The following is a 23,215-nucleotide window of genomic DNA, read 5'->3' as shown; positions in this document are numbered from 1 at the left end:
GCGCAAATTTATCGTCCTTTTTAATCTCAATTCAGCCATGTGTAGAGGCAAACTGCAAAATATATTGCAGATTGTGCCTCTGCACTCATCCCTTCGATTTTGCTCAATCCGACATCCATCATTTCCATTTTCTCTCAATTTCATCATCTAATACTCCCTCCATCTTCTTCTCTAAGTTGATTGAGCTATCTCGGTGTGTCTGGTAAGCGTTTTTTGTCATTAGGGTAAAAGTATTAATGTAAATTCATACTAACACCATTAATTTCGTTGTCTATAGGGACATTGTGTGTGATTAGCGATTGGTGGAGAACGATTGAGAAGGTATTTTCTTCGTTTTGTATTGGACATATAAAATTAATTAAATTATGTTGAACTTATTTTGTTATGTTTAAATTATGTTGTTAAATTTGTACGTGACGTACAAATATGTGTTATGATGTACGGAGTTAATTGAAATTAACTTCGTACTTGTTTTTTTATTTTTAGTAAAACTTAGTTTCCCGTTCGAGGATTAGTTGGATTTCGCGCATGGATGCGAAAGCATGACTGCAGTCCAATTAATTCTTGAATTGTCCCATCATTTGGACTGTTTGGGAATGCACAGTTATGACGCGTAGTTTATGGTTAAAGGATTAGATTTCGGTTATGGAGATTTCGGTGTCATCTCTGTACATTCTTCGGGTCGTACACCTGAAGAACTGTATCGAGATGCTGCCATAATTCATCCACGTCGAAATCTACTTTGACGTAGCCGTAAATTACGTGACATGACTATGCATTTCCTAATGGGATAAGGCCCTTACTGGAGGCATAAGGTGACATTATCATTTTGAATGAAGTTGTTGTGATTGTTGTATTGTTATTGTGGTTCCAGGAATTATGAATAGGACGTGGATACTGAAGCCGAATAAATGCGCGACCGAATACTTGGATGGAATCGAGGATTTTATTGGCTTTGCACGTACACACAACCCGGGTGCAACTAGAATCTGGTGTCCTTGTAGGAGGTGTAACAACACGTTAAGGGAGACAATTGAAAATGTTCAATTTCATTTAGTAAGGAATGGAATGATTGAGATATATAATACTTGGAACCATCATGGGGAAAATTAGACCATGCTTCGTCTTCAAACGCCACAAGAGTGGACAATGTTGAACCTATTGTGGATCCTAATGAAGAAGTCATGGATATTAAAAAATGATGTTTTTCCATTTACATCAACAAACACCAATCAGGAATTATACCCGGGATACAAACAATGGACAATGCAGAGTTCGAACAATATGAAAAACTATTAAAAAATGTCAACCAAGAGTTATACCTAGGATACGAGAGCTTTTCTGTTCTCACAGCTATTGTGGAACTAATGCACGGAAAAATAAAGCATTGTATGTCGAACCAATGTTTCGATTATTTTTTGAGGGTTTTCAAGAGAATGTTTCCGAATGACAATTGTTTGTCGAAAGACCATGTTGAATGGTCTTGGATTGGGTAATGAAAAAGATTCACGTTTGCAAAAACAATTGTATTTTATTCTACAAAGAGAATAAAGCATTGGATAAATGCCCTGTATGCAATGAATCGAGGTTCAAAATGACATCTCAAAATAGAACGACTAAGATCCCATAAAAAGTCATGCGTTATCTGCCTCTGAAACCTAGATTGGAGCAATTATATATGTCAACGTATACTGCCATGTACATGAGATGGCATAAGGAAAAGCGGGTTGACGACGATGTCCTGAGGCATCATGCAGATGGAGAGGCATGGAAAGAGTTCGATTGAATATTCCCTAATTTTTCTGTTGATTCTCGTAACGTTAGATTAAGACTTGCCACTAACGGATTTAATCTGTTTGGGGTTTTAAACCAACACCACAGTACTTGGCCGATTTTCGTATTTTCGTATAATTTGCCGCCATGGAAATGTATGAAAAAAGAATACATGATGATGACTCTATTGATAACTAAGGATCCTGGTAGGTCAATCGATGTATACTTACGGCCGTTGGTGGATGAGCTAAAAGATTTATGGACACACAGTGTGTGCGCATACGATAAATGTATTAGTAATATGTTCACTTTATGGGCTGTGGTGATATGGAATGTGAATGATTTCTCCACATGTGCAATGGTTTCCGGGTGGAGCACTAGGGGTTATATGGCATGCCCTGTGTGCAAGGAAGACGTAACATTTAGTTGGCACGCCGAAAAAGTTTGTTACCTTGGTCATCGAAGATAGTTGCCTTGGGACCATGAGTGGTGAGAGAAGGATAAAGAGTTTAACGGGGAGAAAGAGCATCGCCTCAGACCCAGAGAATGGTCCAGTGATCAGATTTTGGAACATCTTAACCATTTGGATTTTGCTCCTTTTGGGACCAATGTCAGTAGGACCAGACCTTCTACACATATGAATTGGACGCACAATTCTATGTTTTTTGAGCTCCCGTATTGGTCCAAACTAAAATTAAGACACAACCTCGATGTTATGCATGTTGAGAAAAATGTATTTGACACATTAGTCAACACAATTCTAGATATTGAGGGCAAGACAAAGGACATGATCAAAGCTCGTCTTGATTTGGAACGAATGAGAATACAACAGGGTTTATGGATGAATAAAGACAATGATAAAGCCAGAAGGGATCTTGCATTTTTCAATGAATCTGAATGACAAGAAAGAATTTTTAAAGTTTTTATCGTCTGTAAAGTTTCCTGATGGGTATGCTTCAAATATTGCGCATTGCGTGAAAGTTGACGGGGTAAATTAGTTAGCCTAAAGAGTTATAACTGCCATGTGGTTCTGCAATGCCTACTTCCTGTGGGTATTTGACATCTCTTGCCATCCGATGTCGTGAAACCAATCATGTTGTTGTCTAGTTTTTTTTCGCAATTGATGTCAAGAACATTGCAAAAAACAGACGTTAATCAGTTATGCCATGACATTGTGCAAGTTCTATGCAAGTTTGAGATGATATTTCCTCCAACTTTCTTCACAAGTATGATACACGTGATGGTTCACTTACCAGATGAGGCATTGCTTGCTGAACCAGTCAACTTTCGATGGATGTATCCAATAGAAAAGTATATATTCCTCGTCTTTTTTATTAATCAATATTAAATATATTATGATTAATAATATGTGTGTCGTATTGTTTTATTTTGGTAGGCTTCTCGAAGACTTGAAGAAAAGTGTACGAAAAAAAGCGAAGCCAGAATGATCCATTATACAAGCTTGGGTGGCATATGAGGCGCTTACATGTTGTGGAATGTATTTAAAGGATGTTGAGACAACTTTCAATCGTCCTCTTCGCAATAATGATGGGGGTGTGAGAAAGGAGAACTTTCAGTTTTTGCCCAACTCGCTAGACCATTCAAAGATCCGATTTGTGGCGAGTCGTTTTCCAAGAAGGACATGGAGGTAGCCCATTGGTTCGTACTCAACAATTGTGACGAGACACTATCATACCTAGACGAGCATGAAAATATGATGAAGTAGGCACATCCTTCACATTTGTTTGCCAAGAAACACCGTGAATTGTTTCCACAATGGTTTCTCGAATATGTAAGTTTGAAGTGTTTTGTATTGGACATATATATTGTACCAATTAATTTGCTCGAACTAACAAATTTAAATGTTTGTCTAATATTAGGTGAATCAACTGAAAGCATTGAATTCCCCGGCATACAGTGAAGAGTTATATAACTTGGCGTTCGGACCGATTCGCGTTGAATTGTACTCGGGTTGCCATGTCAACAACGTCAAGTTCTTAGCGAGTGCACAAGATGACAAGTTGTGTAGGCAAAACAATGGTGTTCATGTCCTTGGGGGAGGCGAAAGTATAGACATTGAATTCTATGGCAAACTAACAAGTGTCGTGCAATTGCTTTACAAAGACCGGTGACAAGTGGTCCTATTTAAGTGTCGATGGTTTGATACAAACCCTAATAGGTAGGGAAGTGTGAAAAGAGATCATGGATTACTATCAATGAACACTACTAAAACTTGGTACGATGACGACCCTTACATCTTAGCAACTATAGAAAAACAAATTGTGTATCTAGATGACCCTAAAGCCGGCAGGGGTTGGAAAGTTGTTTAGATAATGGATCATAGGAATGTGTCTGTTATACTAGAACAAGACCGTATTGACGACGACATCAACAATGTTGTTGACCAATGTCTTGAATCTTTGATGAAAATGGTGTGGAAACACTCCGAGATACTAATCTTATCCAAAAACCATTACAGATAGAAGGAGTATCTTCAATCAAAATACCAATTCAGTCGATCACAATTGACCTCGGTGATCTTCCATAATACAATAGTCCAATGCACACAAACGACGATGGTGACTTACCTATCGATGATGAGGAACGGAACACTGAAAATGATGATAGTGACGAAAGTGAAAGTTATTATAGTTCGGATGAAGATTAAGGCAATTTATTTGCAACTTTTTTTGTAAAACACATGAAATGGTTAATGCATTATATGGAGTGAAGAAAACAAAAATGGTATGAATGATTCCCATTTTATATGTGAATTACTTTGTAAATAAATTTGTTTTATTTGTATTTTTTAATAAATTGTAAACAAAATAAAAAATAAAAATAAAACCAATTTAAAACATAACTGCCCGATGCATAAAAGTTTTTTGGTCACGCAAGCGTTTTAATTTTATGCGGGATTATTGAATTTTCAAACACTTGTGTGACGAATACATATATTTCGTTGCGCAATCACGCAAATGTCTGAAAATTCAATCAAGGCATTTTTTTTTCCTGAAATTTTAAAAAATTTGCGCGACGATTGTTTAGCCTTGCAAGACAAAGCCTCCGTTGCACAAGATTCTATATTATTAACCCTATGTATCTCGTTCCTCCTTCACTTCCCTCTTCTTCCTTTTTTCCCTACGCAATACCCTTTCTTTCCTTCCTCTCTATCTCCGACCGCCTCTCCTTCACTCACCTCGTCTCTCCGTCCCTCTCTCAGGCCGTTGCTGCTTCTTCTCCAAGAGGTAATTTCCTCTTTAGTTTTTAGTTTCAATTTTGTTTATTGACTGGGGGTTAGAATTAGGGTTTTTATGTTTTTCAAATTGAGGGTGGTGGGGTTAGATTTAGGGTTCGTAAATTAGAGGTTACATTTAGGTTCTTAAATGAGAGTTTTTAGGGTTCTTAATTGGGGTTAGATTTAGGTCTTAAATTAGGAGAACAATTTTGGGCAGTGAAGTTAGATTAGGTTTTCTTAAATTGGGGGTTAGATTTAGGGTGCTTCACTGGGGGTTAGATTAGGGTTCTTAAATTAGGGTTTTTTTAATTTCAAGTACAAGGTTCGAATTAAGGGTTTTTTAATTTAAGTACAGGGTTCTTAAATTAGGGATTTGTTAATGTTTTCATGTGTTCTATGAATCCACAACATTGCATTTACACTTTTCAATATGCAACAATCCTTCTATTTATTTATCTTTATATCGTATAATTCACCTTTTTAATTCTCTTTTATTAGGATTAGATGAAATATATTTATGTTTGTGGTTTTTATGTTGGAATTTAAGATATTGTAGGATGTGTTCTCTATTGTAGGTTTGAAATAAAAAATTTAATTACACTATACATTTGTGGAACAAGTTTTTAGAGATTTGCATTGTGGACTGCCACGATTTCTTGATATATAATGGGGTATTAGCCTTTGTTGTTGCCTTATTAATATGATAGACTCGGTTGTGTTACTTGTTGAATTCGGCCTCCCAATTTTGAAGTTACATTTTTAGGAATGTCATGAATGGATTCTCTCCTAGGTCTGGCTATACTTAATTCACCAAGAAGGACAAGAAATGGGAAATTTATATGTTAAATATCTTTTCAGCCAGATAGGGCAATGTCATGGTGATTAGGTGTAGCAAACCAATAGGAACACTTTAAATCAAATGAAATTTGTTTGTGAACTCCATTATTATTATTATTCAAAGATATGGGAACCCACATGATATAAGCAAATCTGGATTTTACTAGTAAATAATGATATGCTCTCTTTCACATTATTAGTTTGTTGTGAGGTCTTTATTTGAACATAAGGTAGTAAGGATATCCAAGGCACCTCACATTTGTTTGGTTTTAGGTAGTAAACTTGTAAGGTTGTCCTTTATGCTAGTTTGTTCTTATAAGTTATAATTGCGGGGTCTATATCCTATCTGAATTGATTAGTTTCTGTATGTTATATCAGTTTTAAGTTTTGTTTCTGCCAAACTTGAATTGGGTTTAGAATGAGGGTTTTTAAATTTCGTTTTAAATTTAAGCTCAAAGATTAGCATGTGTACGGTAAGTTAAATCTTTGTGTACGAAACAAATTGATTTCCAATTTTGTAGATGACACACCTCATTAGAACCCGGATGGTGATGACTTCTACACCTAGTCCGACGACTACACCTACTACTGTCACCACTGCTCCGGCAGAGATAGACCATGGGCTGGTTCATCTGGTTGACCCAGTTGGTTCTCCAGTCCCACAAATGCAAGCATCGTCGACTTCTTCGGTGGTGTTACCTATTAGCGCCCGACGTACTCACAAGCACCCTAGCACTACGGACCAGATGTCGCCATCGAGATCCATAACCGAAGCCTTGGGTACATGACCAGGTATACAATCCTACTTCACTCCTTCATTCCCATGTTAATTGAGTTTTGTTATTTTAGGTTCAATTTGATAAGTTATGTCATGTAAGGATTAAAAAGTTATCATCGTTCCGAACCTTTTATTAAACTGTTGTGATCATTGTGTTGGATACGTATATTGTTTATGTTATTTTCAGGGTTTTAGGAAATGTTTTAATTATAGGGGAGGTTATGCCGAAATTTTAGTATGATTTGTTATTAGTTTTGGGTTAATGATTTTTTTTCCATCTTTTTGCAACGAAGAAAAACACCTGGGGACCTTGTTAGCAATTGAAGACGGCGAAGGTCACCCGGGTGACCAACAGTCGTATCCTAATCGGATACGATGAGCAACATCAGGCAGCACTAATGGTGGAGCAACATAGTGCATTGGCCCTAGACATTGGGCATGTCGTGCAAACCTTTTGCCCTATGCGGTGGAAGTCTTGGAAGGCGATGCTGGAGGAGAAGAAGAACACAGTGCTCAATCAATTGTTCGTAAATAGCGTCGCTTTTTAATGCTTTTCATGTAAAATTTATATATTTATATTTATTACTGTCTTTTATTACTAATACTTTCATAATATTTGTTACATTGCAGACAAACTACAATTTGGAGGACATGGATGAGGACATGTTCGCGTACCTCAATCGACTTTTCTTCGAACGCTACAAGCAGTGGAAGAGTGACCTGCGCCAATGTTTCCAGCAGTTTGATGATCCGTAGGTCGCTCTCAAGGAGGGTTGTCTGAAGGAGCTGGAGGACCGATAAGATAGTTGGGTTTGGCTTTGCGGTCATTTTCAGGAGCCGGGGTATGTGGTGCGTTTTTAATTACGATTCTTTCAATTTACTTTTTTTTTAATTTTTACTAATGTTTATTATTATTTTTTAATTTTTTTTTAAGTATTACAACTAATACGTTTATTTTTTGTATAACAAAAGAAGGTGAAGGTGAACAAGATTAATCAGGAGAAGAAGACTCTTCTCCACCATTCGGGTTCGAGGCCTTTTTCCTATAGGATGGAGGCACAACGGAAGGTATATATTACAGCTTTCATTTCCAATTTTAAAATGTTGCTATAATTTTTTTTTTCGTACTATCATTTTCCTTATCTTTTTTTATTTCATGAGGGTTCAAAATTTTCGAAGATCGACGTCTTTGCTGACGTTTATGTTCGGCCTAAGAATGAGTTGACCAAGTCCCTGCATGTAAGTAATTTCATATGCATTAAACATTTATACTAATTATTTCAAATTGTTTTCTATTAATATTCCATGTTTTTTTTCGCAGGCGACTATGGTGGAGAAGAGTCAGTCGGTGCTTCAGGAGTCCGTCTCCCAGCTTCCCTCAAACACGCTGATTGAGTCTATGGATCCCCCTGAAGATGCAGGGTTTCACATCGTGACAGAGATGTTGGACCAGACTTTCGGTCGGAGGCTAGGGACATATTGTCGGGGGATGGGAAATGCCAGGTGGCCGGAGAGTGGAGCCTCGTCATCCTCGCAGTTAAAGGGCCAGGTTACGACTTTGACGCAAGAAGTCAATGGCTTGAGGAGTGCGCTAGCATCGTACAAGTCTCAAATGTTAATGCTTGTACAAGCCCTCAGTTCCTCCGGAATACGTCTCCCCGGATTTTTTGCACCATCCCCCTCAGAGCCCTTCCACACCGAGCAAGCACATCAATTAGGCCTGTCGACCTCTGACCCTATACCCAACCAGCAGCAATATTACCAAGCACCTCCGAACGACATGCCTATAGATTTTTCCGCCTTTTTTTTCATAGTTTTGTTCCCCCTTTCTTTTAAAACTTTATATTTGTACGTACATTTTTGTTTATATTATAAATAAAAATTGTTTTTTTATTCATTAATTTTTTTTTTGGTCATTAGTATGAAATCTCTTTTTTTTCATTTTGATCTGGACCGTCCGATCAAAAATCAATGGTCCACGTTTTCCCCCAAAAAATTAAAAAAAAAGGCAAAACGGTCAGAATTATGACTGTTGGCCACGTTTCAACTTATAGGCTATTGGATTTGAATATTTTTTAAATCAAACGGTCTAGATTAATTAACTAAATTAAAATTATAAAAAATTAATTAAAAATTATGAAAAATTGTTAAAAAATACAGAAAAATTTTAAAAAAAAATTCTATAAATATCTAACCCTCATCTTCCACCTTACACCACATTTCAATATTTTCTACACTTTCTACATTTCAATATTTTCTACACTTTGAGAGAAAAAAATAACTACGTGGAAGCTCATCGAAGATCTTACTTTGTGTGAATGTTGGGTTCACACTACTCATGACCCGATTACGGGTAATGAGATTGATAAGCGAGAAATGTGGATTAAAATTACGTAAGCGTTTTGCGATGTACATGGAAAAGACGCCAGAAGTAGTCAAGGTCTTCAAGGTCGTTGGAAAAAACTCAACGCATCCTTTACTTGTTGGAAATGTTATCGGAAATCTATCCACAAAATAGTACGTTCGGATAATGACACATGACGTGACAAGATTGGTTGAAAATCTTATCGTAATCTTGTCTAAATTATTGTAAACAGATAGTGACACATGACACGTCAGGATTTGGTGAAAATCTTAGCGGAAATCTATTCACAAAATAGTACGTTCGGATAATGACACATGGCGTGACGAGATTAGTTAAAAATCCTATCCGAAATTAAAACTATTTTATTTATTTATTCTTTTATACAAAAATATAAAATATTTTAAATGGGCTGGGTGCCAGCGCATTTTGTAAGGATGGAGATCGTTTGTGCCAGCGCATTTTTTTAGGGGTGGAGATGCATTTGGCTTATTACTGTTCATTGGGGTCTATTATTGTTCACTGAGTGGATTAAATGGGCTAGGTGCTGGCGCTTTTTTTTAGGGGTGGAACTGCTTTAAGAATGCTTTGTGGGACAAAATGTCCCTCGTCGCGCAAACTGTTTAATTTAGTAGTGAGTGACTTGATTTTGAGACAAAAATTATGTCTGTGGACACAACTGAGATGGGTGATGAGGAATGGCTATATTATACCAATTTAGAATGAAAATTCTTACTGGTGATGATTATTAAGTTGGATTTTTATTTCTTCTATTTTTCAATTAAGAGGTTGTATTTTGTTGGATTATTTGGATTAGTATTTTGTATGAATATTATATATATATATATATATATAATTTAAAATATAAAAAAGAAATTCAGAAAAGAAAATAATGCAATACAATAATAGTTTAATTTGACATATTGGATAGAGAGCGAAACATTAAAACATGTCAAAGTGCTACATAAGCTATCAAATTTGAATTTTATGTTCAAAATTTGAAACATCTCCAAAAGAGATGTCAAATTTGATATAGGCTAGTAAATAAAGAATATGGATGATGATTAAACAATTAATTAAACAGATTCCTCTTCACTGTAAGTGAGAGGTCTTAATTAGGTTTGATTCTCCCCTAATGCGAATTTGAACCACATTATTACTAACTCATTTTGAGACTAAGCCCACCCCTCTCCCTTAGTGTAGATAATATCATTGGTTCAAAAAAAAAAAAACAATTAATTGTTTAATCTTCATCTATACATATTCTTTATTTACTTTTCCGTAATCTATCATAATAAGGGTAAACACTAGTACGTGCATACTACATTAGTTTGTTAACCCACTTTTTAAGAGATATGAAATTTACATATAGTTGTGAAGTATATTAGTATGTGAGAGATGTGGTCAATAATAAGGTACGAGTATGATTATTGTATTCGCTGGACTATAAGGTTGTTGTATATCTTCCCTGACATGCTTTTATTTTTGGTTTTTTGTGGATATATAACATCCCAATAGAGTGTTCAAGAACAGTTCAATGCTGGGAGCCCTGCACAAAAGATGTTTGTGGGAGAAAGCATATATATGGAATGGAGAATCTTGGGCATCAAATGGCAAAAAAGTAAATTGGCCCCATTCACCCTTCCAAGCACACATTATCAAAGATTTAATGTAAATGGATGCCAATTTGGAGCCAAATGCTCTTCTCAATCTTGTAACTACTTGTGGAACGACACAGATTAATTGGAACTGACCCCAGAGCAACAAAGATCCTATGAGAATGTGAATCAGAAATATCTGTTTTATGATTATTGTTCTCTTAGGGGAGAAAAATTCAACGACCGACATGTGAAATAATTAAGGTGTAAATTGGTCTATTTTTTTATTTTCAATATTATGCTTGTGGAACACCAATTTAAATTTTTTGGGCATGCATTCTAAACACAAGTTTACACTTCTTCCTTATTATATAATATATCTTTTTTTAAATGAAAATAGATAAGTATAATTTTAAAAGTAATGAAGTTACTGAGGATAATTTAATCTTTTTTAGTCTTAAATCTAATTCAATAAATATATGATCTAATACGAATCCAATACTTATTGAATACTATAATCATGCAAGATAATGTTTGCATCCTCCCTTAGGAGGATGAGCTCATTTCCGACTTACTTATAACGTCTCTTTATTATAAAACTTTCATAGTCGTAACCGTTCAATTTTCTGATCTTCATTTGAAGATCATTCCTACAAAAATTCATTCTTATCGGATATCATTTAGTAATCTAAATGTATAAAAAAAAAATCAATGATTTAGGTACCAAGTAGCATATTCATGATAAACTGTTGATTTTTTTCATAAATATGCTACTTGTTACCTACACCGGTTCATCATGAATATGCTACTTGATACTTACACCGTTGATTTAGTTTGACACATTTGTATGGTTAAATGATATCTAATACGAATGATGTTTTTTGAAAGGATGATCTTTAAATGAAGATAAAGATATTGATTATAAAATCCTCACGATAAGGATACGTTATTTGCTAGTGGTTGAATGAGCTCGACCTCTATGAGGGTATTCAATTATTTATTCTTATAATTATTGTAGGAAAACTTCGTATCTTTGTTTGAAATATAATTTGAATGCAAAAGTGGTGCACAATGCATATAATTATTAACTTTTTACTATCAATGAGAGATTACCATTCTATGACTAGCTTGCTACATGTATTGTGCCACTCAAACATATTCCCCTTGCCTTTTGGCATTTCTCTTTCATTTAGGCTTCTACCTAGACATATTTAAAGGATCAAAAGTAATTTTCAACCAGTCTAAAAATCTACTATCCCAAAATCTACCTTCCATATTATCTATATTCCTTTTGTTCATACCAGTGAGAGTGAACCAACACCTACTACACGGTATTCTTCCCATTTAACTTAGCCATCAAAATTAAAGGATTGGATTTCTCATTCACCTTTAATCAAATAATAAGAAAATGAAAAGTCATTTAGTCACAGATGATGCCTTAATGCAACAGAAGTCACAAAATCCAAATTAGATTGTTGGGTTTTTTTTTTGTTTTTTGTTTTTTATTTTTTAGCCAAAATACCAAAAGATAATCAACACCAAATCCCACGGTGCAAAAGTTGGAATGGGCAGTGGGCCCCCTGACGTTTTAGCCTTGAAACACCAATAGGTAAAGTCAAAAGCGTGTGAGTAATAAGTAATAAGTAATAAGTAAGGCCATTTCTAACCGAAGGCTGGTCAGAAGGCTCGTTTTAGCCCTCTGGCCCTCCAAGATTCTCTAAGATATTAATATTTTAATGAACAGTACATGGTCATATTTGCCTCCGTCTCCAACCGAGGGCCAGAGGGCCAGATGGCTCGTTTTAGCCCTGTCATAAAAAACCGTCTCCAACCGAGGACCAAAGGGCTATAAGGCCAAACATAATTTATTATTTAAATTTAAAAACTACAACAACTTAAATTTAAAAACAACAACTTGTATTTAAAAACTACAAATTAATTTTAAAAACTACAAATTAAATTTAAAAACAACATTAACTTAAATTTAAAAATGACAACGACTTTAATTTAATATCCATAATCAACATCATCTTCATCATCCGCCATTGTAGGAGTATAGTCAGAGATAAACAATTGCCGCCGAGATATAATTTTTTTTTTTTTCTATCAAAATAGGTCTTACTCATTGGAGTGTAATTCGAAGCGTTCATTTCCATATTTTTATCATCCATCTCTTCTTGTATTTGTTTGGCCCGTTCTTCATGTCTACACTTCCTTTCTTCCACCGCAAGGGCATTTTGCTCTGCCAGTAATCGCAATGAGGTCGCCACTTCATGTTGAGCGGCGTAATCAGCATTTGCCTTACCTTTTTCCCTCAACCTTCGGGCCTTGTTTCGTCCCATAGCCCTAGGTAAAGAATTTTCAGACGGAGTCGGATTTTCTACCCTTGTTTGTTGAATGGTAGGAGATCCATCTTCATTCATATCTACAGATGGGGATGCAGCTCCCAAATGATCCACTCTATGTTGAGGTGGATCTTCAAATAACACCCACCCTTTACAAATTTCCCAACAACCGTGAAACTGAAAGGGTTTTGAGCTACCCTCCATATAGAATTCCTCCGCTTGGCGTACCTAGAAAATATAATTACAAAAAAATTAGGAAATTAATTCATGAAATTAAATGTAATATAATGACATATAATTACAAAAATTAAATGTAATATAATTAAACATTTAAAATAAACTGTGAAAACACTAACTTCGTCATAGTAATTGGCGCCGCTTTCATGTCTACTTGGTGCTGCTAATAGTGTTTGATGCCATTTATTCAAACTTGGATGAAGATGTTTCTTTCATCTTGAAGAACAACTTTCTTGGTTTCGGGATCGGTGGAATGGTGCCTTCGTAGAACTCTAAGTATTTTTTGGACACACGAGTCCAAACACCTTCACTTGTTTGGGAAATCCCCCTCACACTATCTTCTGAGACCCATCTATAAGCCTTGCAAAGAGCGTCATCTTCTTTTCGGGTCCAAGCCCTACCTTTCATTGCAGATGAGGCCATTTTTTTTGAAAAAAATGAAGGAAATATTGAAGGAAATTATTGAAAAATTGAAACAAATATTATACATGAAGGAAATATTGGAAAATATATTGAAAGAAATATTGAGAAATATATTGAAGGAAATATTGAAAAATATTGAAGGAAATATTGCAAATGAAGTGAAGAATTGAAAGAACTTCACCATATTTATAGAAGAAAAGAAATGTTAAAAAAAAAAAAACCAACGGCTAGCTGACTCAACTAGCTGTTATATTAAAAAAAATTCAAACTATTAGTGTCGGTTATAACCGACACTAATAGTAAAACTATAAAAAAAAAGAATTTCTCTTTAATGCTGTTGGTTATAACCGACAGCAATAGGAAATCTATAAAAAAAAAAAATAGCCAGCCCGGGGCTGGTTGGCTGGCCGAAAGCAGCCAGCCCTTTGGCCCTTTGGCCCTTTGAAATTTCGTGGGGCCCTCCCAGATTCTCAAGCCCTCTGGCCTAGCCCTCGGTTGGAGACGGTTTTAGGGCTATTTTCAGCCCTCTGGCCCTCTGGACCCTTCGGTTAGAGACCATCTCTAACCGAGGACTGGCCAGAGGGCTCGTTTGAGCCCTCTGGCCCTCCAAGATTCCCCAAGATATTAATATTTTAATGAACAGTACAGGGCCATATTTGCCTCCGTCTCCAACCGAGGGCCAGAGGGCCAAAGGGCTCGTTTTAGCCCTGTCACAAAAAACCATCTCCAACCGAGGGCCAAAGGGCCATAGGGCCAAACATAATTTATTATTTAAATTTAAAAACTACAACAACTTAAATTTAAAAACAACAACTTATATTTAAACACTACAAATTAAATTTAAAAACAACATTAACTTAAATTTAAAAATGACAACGACTTAAATTTAATATCCATAATCAATATCATATTCATCATCCGCCATTGTAGGAGTATAGTCAGAGGTAAACAATTGCCGCCGAGCCATAATTTTTTTTTTTCCTATCAAAATAGGACTTACTCATTGGAGTGTAATTCGAAGTGTTCCTTTCCATATTCTTATCATCCATCTCTTCTTGTATTTGTTTGGCTCGCTCTTCATGTCTACACTTCCTTTCTTCCGCCTCACGGGCATTTTGCTCCGCCAGTAATCGAAATGAGGCCGCCACTTCATGTTGAGCGGCGTAATCAGCATTTGTCTTGCCCTTTTCCCTCAACCTTCGGGCCTTGTTTCGTCCCATAGCCCTAGGTAAAGAACTTTCGGACGGAGTCGGATTTTCTACCCTTATTTGTTGAATGGTAGGAGATCCATCTTCATTCATATCTACAGATGGGGATGCAGCTTCCAAAGGATCCACTCTATGTTGAGGTGGATCTTCAAATAACACCCACCCTTTACAAATTTCCCAACAACCGTGAAACTGAAAGGGTTTTGAGCTGCCCTCCATATACAATTCCTTCGCTTGGCGTACCTAGAAAATATAATTAAAAAAATTTTAGGAAATTAATTCACGAAATTAATGTAATATAATTAAACATTTAAAATAAACTGTAAAAACACTAACTTCGTCATAGTAATTGGCGCTGCTTTCATGTCTACTTGCTGCTGCTAATAGTGCTTGATGCCATTTATTCAAACTTGGATGAAGATGTTTCTTCCATCTTGAAGAACAACTTTCGTGGTTTCGGGTATTCGGTGGAATGGTGCCTTTGTAGAACTCTAAGTATTTTTTGGACACACGAGTCCAAACACATTCACTTGTTTGAGAAATCCCCCTCACACTATCTTCTGAGATCCATCTATAAGCCTTGCAAAGAGCTTCATCTTCTTTTCGGGTCCAAGCCCTACCTTTCATTGCAGATGAGGCCATTTTTTTTGAAAAAAAATGAAGGAAATATTGAAGGAAATATTGCAAATGAAGTGAAGAAATATTATAGATGAAGGAAATATTGAAAAATTGAAACAAATATTATAGATGAAGGAAATATTAGAAAATATATTGAAGGAAATATTGAAGGAAATATTGAGAAATATATTGAAGGAAATATTGAAAAATATTGAAGAAGGAAATATTGCAAATGAAGTGAAGAATTGAAAGAACTTCACCATATTTATAGAAGAAAAAAATGTTTAAAATAAATAAAAAAAAAAAAAAAACCCAACGGCTAGCTGAGTCAGCTAGCCGTTATATTAAAAAACATTTCAAACTATTAGTGTCGGTTATAACCGACACTAATAGTAAAACTATTAAAAAAATAATCTCTTTAATGCTGTCGGTTATAACCGACAGCAATAGGAAAGCATTAAAAAAAAAATAGCCAGCCCTCCAGCCCTCTCCGATCCCGTGGGGCCCTCCCAGATTCCAGAGCCCTCTGGCCCTAGCCCTCGTTTGGAGACGGTTTTAGGGCTATTTTCGGCCCTCTGGCCCTCTGAACCCTTCGGTTAGAGATGGCCTAACAAGTTGGTAAGGAGGCAGATGCCCTCTCACTTTCCGTGTCCTTCCTTACTCTTCTGTTTGTGTGATCACAGTTAAGTCATTTCAATATTTTATATTACTATTCCTTTTTGTCTTATTATCTCTATAAAAAAAATATAAAATGTTGATGTGGATTAACCGTGACCATACAAAACAGGAGGACACGGAAGGCCTAGACGACCCGTGAGTGGTGTGCCGAGGCTGTGAAAGCTGGGTGGGAATTGGCGTGTCTGGGTTCTCCAATGTTTCGTGTTAGGGAGAAAATTAAAGCTACAAGGCATCAATTGCTGTAATGGGTCAATCGTACAACACTGTCTATTCCGAGTGATATTGTGGAAACGGAAGATAAGCTTAATTCTCTTTTTGGACAACCTTTCAATGAAACCATGATTGCTCAGCGATATGAATTGTATACAAGACTTCATTCTTTATTGGCACAAGAGGAAGCATATTGGCATCAAAGATCCCCGGGAGAATTGGATGAAGTTGGGCGACCATAATACTCGTTTTTTTCATCAAAAACCTAGTAGAAGACAAAAGAAAAATGGGCTATGTGGTTTATTTGATGATGAAGGCGTTTGGCATGAGGAGAAGAGAGGCATGGAATCCATTATTATATCTTATTTCACCAAACTTTTTCACTCCCAGAGCCATGGAATCCATTATTGAAAACCTGGGCATTGTTTTTATCGAAGCCCATTGTTAGCACCCTATTATCTGTTTTGTACGTTTTCTTCCAAATAAATTAATATTGTACTTCTTCTCAAAAAAAGAAAAAATAAACAACTTCCGCATCATGGCCTCTTTAATATTAGGGAAATTTTATTTAAACCCATGCAACCTCTTTTTACACCCAACTTAAAATTTTGAATGTTAATTGTCTATTTTACCCTATTGCATAATTACTATTAAGTACAAAATAAAATTAATAATAAAACTCAAATTTATCAATAAACCCTCTCTCTCTCTCTCCTCTCTCTCTCTCTCTCTCTCTCTCTCTAAGATCACGATTCACAATCTCACTCTGTTCTTCAGTAGTGTTATTAAACCCTAAAATTCTTTTCATGTTCTGGTTTCTATTTAGCTGAAATCTCAATAGGGTTTTCTCATACCAGGATTTGGATCAACTTTTGACTCTTGTAAAATTCGAGTTTCTTTTCCTCCTCCTTGCAGATAAATCTGAGAGCTGAGAGATAAGCTTTTATTTTACAGGCTGGGGTTTGTAGATGATTGTGTTTTCTGGGGCAGTGTAAGCTTTGGTCAGAGACCCATCAGGACAGAGCTGGTAGGTGGGCATAGAAAAACAAAAGAAAGGACCTTGATTGGAAGATGAGAGAGAGATGTAATCAAAACCCTAGAAAATGAAAATTTTGTACCTACACGTCAACGGAAAAACAGATTTTCAAAGTTAAACACAAATTTGGGCGCGAGATAAAAAAAGGAACTCTATCTTTGGCCTTTCTTTTTCCACAAGTCACCAAACATTTTTTTGCCAGAGCCCTTTCTTTTACCACTACCGAATCCATCATCCAAGTCATCAGCCGGTGACCCCACAAAGCCGATGTAGCCACCAGTTGATGGCTCAATTACTCTACCATTCATCTCCACACCTCCGGCAAGTACAGCAGCAACAACATCTGCTGCCTTTCTCCACTGCTCTGTCTGCACTCTCATCTTCTTCATCTCCGCTTCCAGTGCTTCCTTTGCTCTTTCCATTGCTTGCAACTTCTCATTCAACTGACCTGCATTTCCCTTACTTACTTCCAGCTCTTCTTCAAGCTGATTTAACTTCAAGGATATTTCCTTTTCCTTTACTTGGGCAGATAAAATATTTAAGGCCGCTTCGTTTAGTTGATTCTTTATACCCTGACTTTCTTCACCAGACACTTCTAATTGCTTTGCCTTCTCTTCCAACTCAGCTCTTAGCATGTCTATCTCATCATTCTTCAAAGCTAGGTCAGGTAAGGCTGAAAGTTTCTCTGCTTCCAAAATCGATGTTGCTTCATCTGATTTATCAACTTGTTTGGTTTCATCTTCCACCTGATCAGTCTCACTACGTTCAACCTTCACAAGCCAGAATTTGAGTTTGATGCAGTTCGTCTGGAGTTGGAACTGTTTAGCCCTGAAATTGCTGAAAAGCCTTATGTAGTTGCATTTAACAAAATGGACATTCCAGATGCATATGAAAACTGGTCATCATTCAAATAAAATTTAGAAGCTAGTGGGATTCGTGTTTTTGCATGACTGCAGTGAAAAGAGAAGGTAGCCATGAAGTGAGCTTTGCTGCTTATGAGCTTCTACTAGAAAATAAAGTGGTCGAGGAGGAGTTCCCAGGTCCATTTAGCTTCTAAAAATCAAATGGGTGTAAAAATAAATCCAACATATTGAATTGGATTTATGGGGGTATATTAGGTATTAAATTTAGGTTTAAAGAGATATTAATAGTTTAGTTAAAAATCAAATAGGTGAAAAGAGTAAGTTGGGTGTAGAAATAGGTTAAATGAGTTTAAATAAAATTTCCCTTAATATTATCTAACATTTATCATTTTTATGATTTTAATATTGCTTGTGATTTCGTTCCCTTATTACTTTTAAATTTTCAGTTTAATATTCATTTAAGTAAATATGAAAATCGATATATACTAGAAGTAAAATCTGCTCAGTTGTCGACAAATATTAGAAGTAAGGTATAAAATATTAATGATATCGGAAATATCGGTAGTCCAAAAACACGGAAATTTAGATGGAAATATCGAGATATTATCGATATCGATAAAAATTGAATAAAAACCACGGAAATTGTAAGAAAAACTTGGAAATTTTTATTGAAACTTTGCAGGATGTTTATTTAGTCAATTATCTATTAGTTTATCACAAAAAATTAGAAGGAAATGCATTGCATGATAGATATAACTGATTTAAGTTGATTATATAGTGAGCTGACAAACATTGTGAGTGTAGAAAATATGTAGTAATTAATTAAAGAAGTTTAAACACACCATAATAATTTATATATAATGAATTAGGACAATATTTTACACTTTATACATTGCATGGTAAGATACATGAGTGGCTTAACAAGGTCTAAAATATCGATGATATCGGAAATATCGGTAGTCCAAAAAAATATCGGTAGTCCAAAAACACAGAAATTTCGAGGAAATATCGGAATATTATGGATATTTTAGATCATGATTAGAAGTAGGCCTTGGCAAGGGCAAACAAATATTAAAATGTTTTAAAAGAAAGAGTGGGAGGTAAAATAGTGTTTAAAACATTTTCGAATCTCCGTACTGTGAAATTTTGCCCGTATTACAAATCATCACCCAATATTTTTCTGGTTTGCAATATTGTCAACTTATTATGTGCTTTGTCCAGCTGTTGTAATTGACCGATTCAATTGATTCTGAAATTATGAAGACAATTAGTGCTGAAAACGTGTAGCTTAATTAAGTGAATACGTCTCTCTGAGTTTGTTGTGTTGGGAAGAAAAACAAATATATTGCTAATAGCACCGAGATGAATAATTATAAACTAAAGAGAATGGCAGAGTTTATAAGATTAAAAGGGCGATCTAAGTTAACAAGACACCACACTTTAAAAGGATGGAGAACATCTTCGATAGGAACAATCATCGTATAAAATAAGTATAAAACAAATATAGGGACAACATGAATTTCAAATTGATCGGAAAGTGAGTCTTTAAAGTATAGGGACTCACCGGATATATAGTGTATGTTTTCACATATAGAGATTGTATACCTTGAGTGAAAAACGTGGCCCACAATCTTGTTTGTATTTTTTAGTGCTTTTAATTAATTAAAATATTGTTAATATAAACAAAAAAATGTGTACCTTGAGTTGAGTGGAAAACCGTAACCACAATCCTGATTGAAGATTTTTCTTTTAATGCTTTTAGTTAATTAAAAAAGGTTAACTTAAGTAAAAAAAATCTGCACCTAATCAAACTATCACGTAAAATCATAAAAATTTCAAATTTAAGAATTCTACTATAAGGACTCTACTATTAGAGGTAATATTTCTTTAGGAACACAAAGATTCCTTTTAAGTCCTAAATAATAATTTCATGATGCAAAACAATATTTTAAGATGACAGAACCATGTTAATTGTCCAGTTGACTTGTATGATTCCAATAAATTGGTTTTGTTATAAAATGAGGTCCATTATTTTGTGTGCTGCTTGCTTATTGTATAATTTTCTCTACATTAATCTTATAAGCTCAAACGTACTATTTAGTTTATAATTATTCATCTTAGTCCGATTGGTAGTTAGTAGCCACCCACAAGGTTAAGGTGGCCTGTAGCCTAGGGAGGTTTTCTGTTAGAGTAGTGTTATTCATGCATTCATTTTTACTTCTCATACATCTCTCTTAATTTTCGGTTGTCGGATCAAATAAATTGAAGATGATCAATGACAAAAATTTAATAAGGGGGGCGTGTTTTGGAGATAAAAATGGGTGTGTGAATAGAACTATTCAATGCAAGTTATTATTTAATGTATATTTAGTAGATGATAGGTAATAAATGATATGTTTTATGCTAAAAATGACAAATTAGTTCTATCCCCCTGTCCCTTTTGATCCTATTTGTAAAAGAAAGTGGCCATTTATCCTATGCGATTTAGCCTCTAAGCTTCTTTCAAGAAAAAAAAATGGAGTAATTAGGTTTTCATCCTTATTTTTACTACTTTATTGATTAAAACCTTATTACTTTTCAATTTTTGATCAAGGTCCTTTGTATTAATAATATCATTAATTATTTCAATAATAAAATATTTTTTATTTCTAAATATATTCATTTAATATTAAAAATGTTACAATTAGTATATTTATATTTATGGCTAAATTTTTTATCATATATTTTTATTTTTAGTTTGTACCCATTTTTAATTTGCAACCCCTTTTTAATTTGTACCAATTTTCCTTTCAGTTTTAATTTGTACCCATATATTAATTTCTTTTTGTGCCCATATTTTTTAAAGTTTATTTGTATTGTACCCATATTTTTTTATTTATTTGTACCCATTTTTATTTTTGCTAAATGTACCCATGTTTTGATACAATAATTTTTTGGTTATTTTTTATGAATGTACCCATGTTTACACACACACACACACAATAGTATATTTATATTTTAATAGTTTTAATCCCACAAATTATGGTTTTTTATTTAAAATCTCATTACTATAAACAACTATAAATTTTAATTTTTAATTTAAAAAATATAGTAACGTACATAGAAATAAATTATTAATTAATTTTAGGGACTTAAATCAAAAATTGAAAACCAACAAGGTTTCAGTCAAAAACTGTTCATAACTAGGGACCGCATCCAAAGTCTCCAAAAAAAAAATAACTTTTTTTTAATTATCCACAATTAAATCCCTATCTCCGCAATTCTTTACTTTTTGAGTAATGCCTAGCGTTTGAAAATTAAGAAAATGTGTCTATACCTGCTGAGGTGCCCACCTAAACCGTCTAGATATCCGCTTAGCCCGCCTAGACCCGTCTAGGTTGCGACTCACTTAGATAGACAATAGATAACTTTCATTTTGCATTTTATTTTTTTAACAAATTATAAGAGACTTGTTGAATACTTAAATAAACCCACATTATATGCTTGTTCCCCATATTTTCATTATGTTCAAATACTTCATAATATATATGTCATTCTATTTTATAGTTTATGATGAAATTGTATATGTTTTAATTATAAACAGATACTTATTTACACGAAATATAATAGATTTACTTAAATCCGCTTGGTCCGCCTAGGCGTTAGGCCCCATCCCACCGTCCGACTAACTCCTAGCGTCTTTTAGAACCTTGAAAAAAATAAGACTCTTCATAATATAGCGCCTAGCGTCTTTCTATCACATCATGGTTTTTCCACAACTTATGTGTCCGCATTATAAAATATTGTGCCAATAACATGAGATGGGAAGAGTCCATGAAGATGAGAGAGTCTCCTTAGCATTTCACAAACACATAATAAGTTGACAATTGCAAACCAGTAAAAACATTGGGTGATGATTTGTAATACGGGCAAAATGCTAAAGTACGGAGATTTGTGAATTTTTGAAACACCGTTTTACCTCCCACTCTTTTCAAAAGTTTTAATATTTGTTTGCTCTTTTTCAAGGCTTACTTCTAATACTTGAAAATGATAACCTTATTTTTATTTTCAACAGAAGACAAACCTACTCACTACCAGAAAATAGTCCTTGCCCTACCACTTTTGGCCCAATCGACCACATTTCATCGTGTTAAGCAATTTTACTCGACGATTTTGCAGTTGTAGGTAAAGGTCAACATTTAGGGTCTAAAGTCTTTAGGCGACGCAAATATTTCGTAGGCAAGGACAAAATCATTTAACAAAGTTTTGGTGCCAAAAGAATAAAAAAAAATAGCACGTAAATTGTAAATGTTTGCCCGACAAAATATAAGTTCGTCAACCTGAGGACCTTTACCCGATGACACATTTCGTCGAGTCAAGTGTTCATGCTGTTGTGCATAGGCACACAGTGACATGTAAAAAAAATCTACCGACAAATACCTTGCTTGATGCCTTCCTTGTGTTTGCCCAACAAAATTGAGAGATTTTTCAGTATGATCGGCGCATGAGGTGGTACACCACGTGTCATTATACAAATTGTGGGATATGTGTGTTAAAAAGTTAATAACTTAAAAATTAAAATCTCTCATCACTTACATAAGAACACGTGGTGTACTACTCGTGTTCCTGTCACAATAAAAAGTTTATCAAGGAAATGGTTTGTCAAGCAAACTCTTATTCATTAAAGAGATTCGTGCCTTTTTCTTTCTCCCCTCTTCTTTCTTTTCTTTCCCACTCCCTGCTGCTCTTCAACCTACAACTCTGTCTCTCTCACACTCACACCCTCTTCTCCGTCTCTTTCTCAATTGAGTTTGTGTGTTATTAAAATATATGTAGCTTAGGCAAATTTACTTGTGCAACATTAGTGTTGGAAATCGTGGTGTAAATTTGTTAAAATTTTCTAACTATTTATATGAAGTTAATTGTGTTGATTAACTTCGTGTATAAATTTGAAAGAACTTTAGACCCGTTTGAGAGTCTGTTGGATGCATGTTTAGACATAGTAATGCGGCTATGCAATCTAACTAATTCT

At 34.9% G+C, this 23,215-nt stretch overlaps 2 protein-coding genes across 2 annotated transcripts; one reads left to right on the top strand and one right to left on the bottom strand.

The window, feature by feature from the left end:
- Positions 1 to 7,648: 7,648 nt before the first annotated feature.
- LOC126584389 (uncharacterized) lies at positions 7,649 to 17,237 on the top strand. Its single transcript, XM_050248791.1, has 4 exons — positions 7,649 to 7,694; positions 7,788 to 7,865; positions 7,948 to 8,439; positions 17,163 to 17,237. The coding sequence occupies exons 1-4, from the start codon at positions 7,677 to 7,679 to the stop codon at positions 17,235 to 17,237; spliced, it is 663 nt and encodes a 220-aa protein (XP_050104748.1). The 5' UTR covers positions 7,649 to 7,676.
- Positions 17,238 to 17,493: 256 nt separating this feature from the next.
- On the bottom strand, positions 17,494 to 22,711 carry LOC126584387 (interactor of constitutive active ROPs 1-like). Its single transcript, XM_050248790.1, has 2 exons — positions 22,624 to 22,711; positions 17,494 to 18,236 (listed from the first exon to the last, which is right to left on the bottom strand). The coding sequence occupies exons 1-2, from the start codon at positions 22,709 to 22,711 to the stop codon at positions 17,494 to 17,496; spliced, it is 831 nt and encodes a 276-aa protein (XP_050104747.1).
- Between the last annotated feature and the right edge of the window lie 504 nt (positions 22,712 to 23,215).

Source organism: Malus sylvestris, chromosome 10, assembly GCF_916048215.2.
Source record: "Malus sylvestris chromosome 10, drMalSylv7.2, whole genome shotgun sequence".
Lineage (NCBI taxonomy): Eukaryota > Viridiplantae > Streptophyta > Magnoliopsida > Rosales > Rosaceae > Malus > Malus sylvestris.
Note: the sequence above shows the minus strand (reverse complement) of the source record. Positions and strands in the feature narration are given on the sequence as shown.

Bases quoted from the DNA above. Each gene is read 5' to 3' on its own strand.
- LOC126584387 (XM_050248790.1), bottom strand. From the start codon at position 22,711: ATGACACGTGGTGTACCACCTCATGCGCCGATCATACTGAAAAATCTC. The intron at 18,237-22,623 runs GTATTTGTCGGT...AATGATGACCAG, and splicing joins CAAGGAAGGCATCAAGCAAG to TTTTCATATGCATCTGGAAT.
- LOC126584389 (XM_050248791.1), top strand. The intron at 7,866-7,947 runs GTAAGTAATTTC...TTTTTTTCGCAG, and splicing joins AGTTGACCAAGTCCCTGCAT to GCGACTATGGTGGAGAAGAG. The intron at 8,440-17,162 runs GTTTTGTTCCCC...TTCTCATACCAG, and splicing joins TTTCCGCCTTTTTTTTCATA to GATTTGGATCAACTTTTGAC.